The 1,479-nt window shown below is 39.2% G+C and overlaps 1 protein-coding gene across 1 annotated transcript in view; it reads right to left on the reverse strand.

Moving 5' to 3' along the window:
* The window catches only part of MED28 (mediator complex subunit 28), a 26,274-nt gene that overhangs the window by 12,015 nt on the left and 12,780 nt on the right, over positions 1–1,479 (reverse strand). Inside the window, exon 3 of the mRNA XM_011969492.1 lies at positions 1,083–1,197. Coding sequence (XP_011824882.1) covers positions 1,083–1,197 — 115 coding nt within the window. The remainder of the gene's footprint in view (positions 1–1,082; positions 1,198–1,479) is intronic.

Raw genomic sequence — 1,479 nt, forward strand, 5'->3', positions numbered from 1 at the left:
TGGAACTGTAAGTCCATTAAACCTTCTTCTTTTGTGAATTGCCCAGTCTCAGATATGTCTTTATCAGCAGTGTGAAAACAGACTAATACGCAGACTCTATCCCATCCTGGTCCCCAGCCACCCAGTACCTCTCTCCAAAGGTTACTGCTGAGAACCTAAAACACTGAAAATCTGAAACATTTGTTAACAACTGTTGACAAAAAACTCCACACCACTATTCTATCACTTCAGATTATGAACTGTTAAAATTACATTTTCAAGAGCTTTTTATGAACAACAGCATTACATCCTTTAATAAAGACCCAGTCTTGGACATATCTGCATTGTTATTCAAGTATTCACATCAGGAAATGATCTGACATGATGAACTGTAAGAATATCTATCCCCAACAGCTGGTATCATGAAAGAAAAGAGACTTTTTGATTAATTGGGACTAGTTACTTCAAAAATTGCCCCCAACCAGTAATCTCAATTCAGTGTTTCTCACTGAGGGCATCGCTGGCTTTTTGGGCAGGACGATTCTTCACTCTTCCACATGGCATGGAGCAGATCCTAGCCCAACCCATTCAATGCCATTAAAGCTTCCCAAGTCATCGTGGCAACCCCAACACACTTCCAAATGTCCTAGCTTAGAACAACTGCGATCAACAAAATCCCGAGTTTCCAGGAGCCTGGGTCAAACACTACTTTCTGATGTCTTGGATTCCTGTGTGCAAGGCACTGGCTAAGGCAACTGGGGACACAGATCTCAGTTTTTGTCAAAACAAGCCTATATATGTTATGGCTTTTTATCCTTTTTTCACATGGCAGAATCTTTTAAGAAAAATCTTTCCTGAAGGCTAATGTATGACACAAGTCACATCAGAGCTGTTCTGTCTGACACTCTGCTTTTGGACCCCACTCCTTGGCTCTACTTCTTGTTCAGGTTGTCCCAAACATGGATGACTAGCCACGTTTCACACTGACCTATAAAGCCTGAATGAAACTCACGGGAAATGGGTACATCTCATTTAAAGCATAAAAGGATTCCTGGCACCACTTAGTTATTCCTATAGAGCTAAGGTGAAAACTGAGTCCATACCTCTTTGATAACTTGCTCTGGTTTCTGGACAGATAACTGCAATCTTTTTTGTAAGAAAAAACACTCTGTCTGTCTTGCAATATCCAGAAACTTCTGGATACACTGATCAACACCTTAAAAAAAAAAACAGGACCAAAATTATTAAAATAAGAAAAACAACAGACTCATGTTTCTCCCTCATAAATGAATAATCAGAAGGTAAAAACAGAGCTTTCTCATAGACAACTCAGGGATTTTAATCTTGGCCACAGCAGTAGTAATAACCCCCAACTTCTCATGTGTTAACCAACATTAAAGAGCAGATAATTTGTGCTTTTCTCAGGTTAAAAAAAAAAAGAGAGACCTTAATACAGTATAAAAGGCATGAGATCTTTAAAAAGACAATGCAGCTGGGCAT

This window comes from Mandrillus leucophaeus, unplaced genomic scaffold, assembly GCF_000951045.1.
Source record: "Mandrillus leucophaeus isolate KB7577 unplaced genomic scaffold, Mleu.le_1.0 Scaffold894, whole genome shotgun sequence".
Taxonomy (NCBI): Eukaryota; Metazoa; Chordata; class Mammalia; order Primates; family Cercopithecidae; genus Mandrillus; species Mandrillus leucophaeus.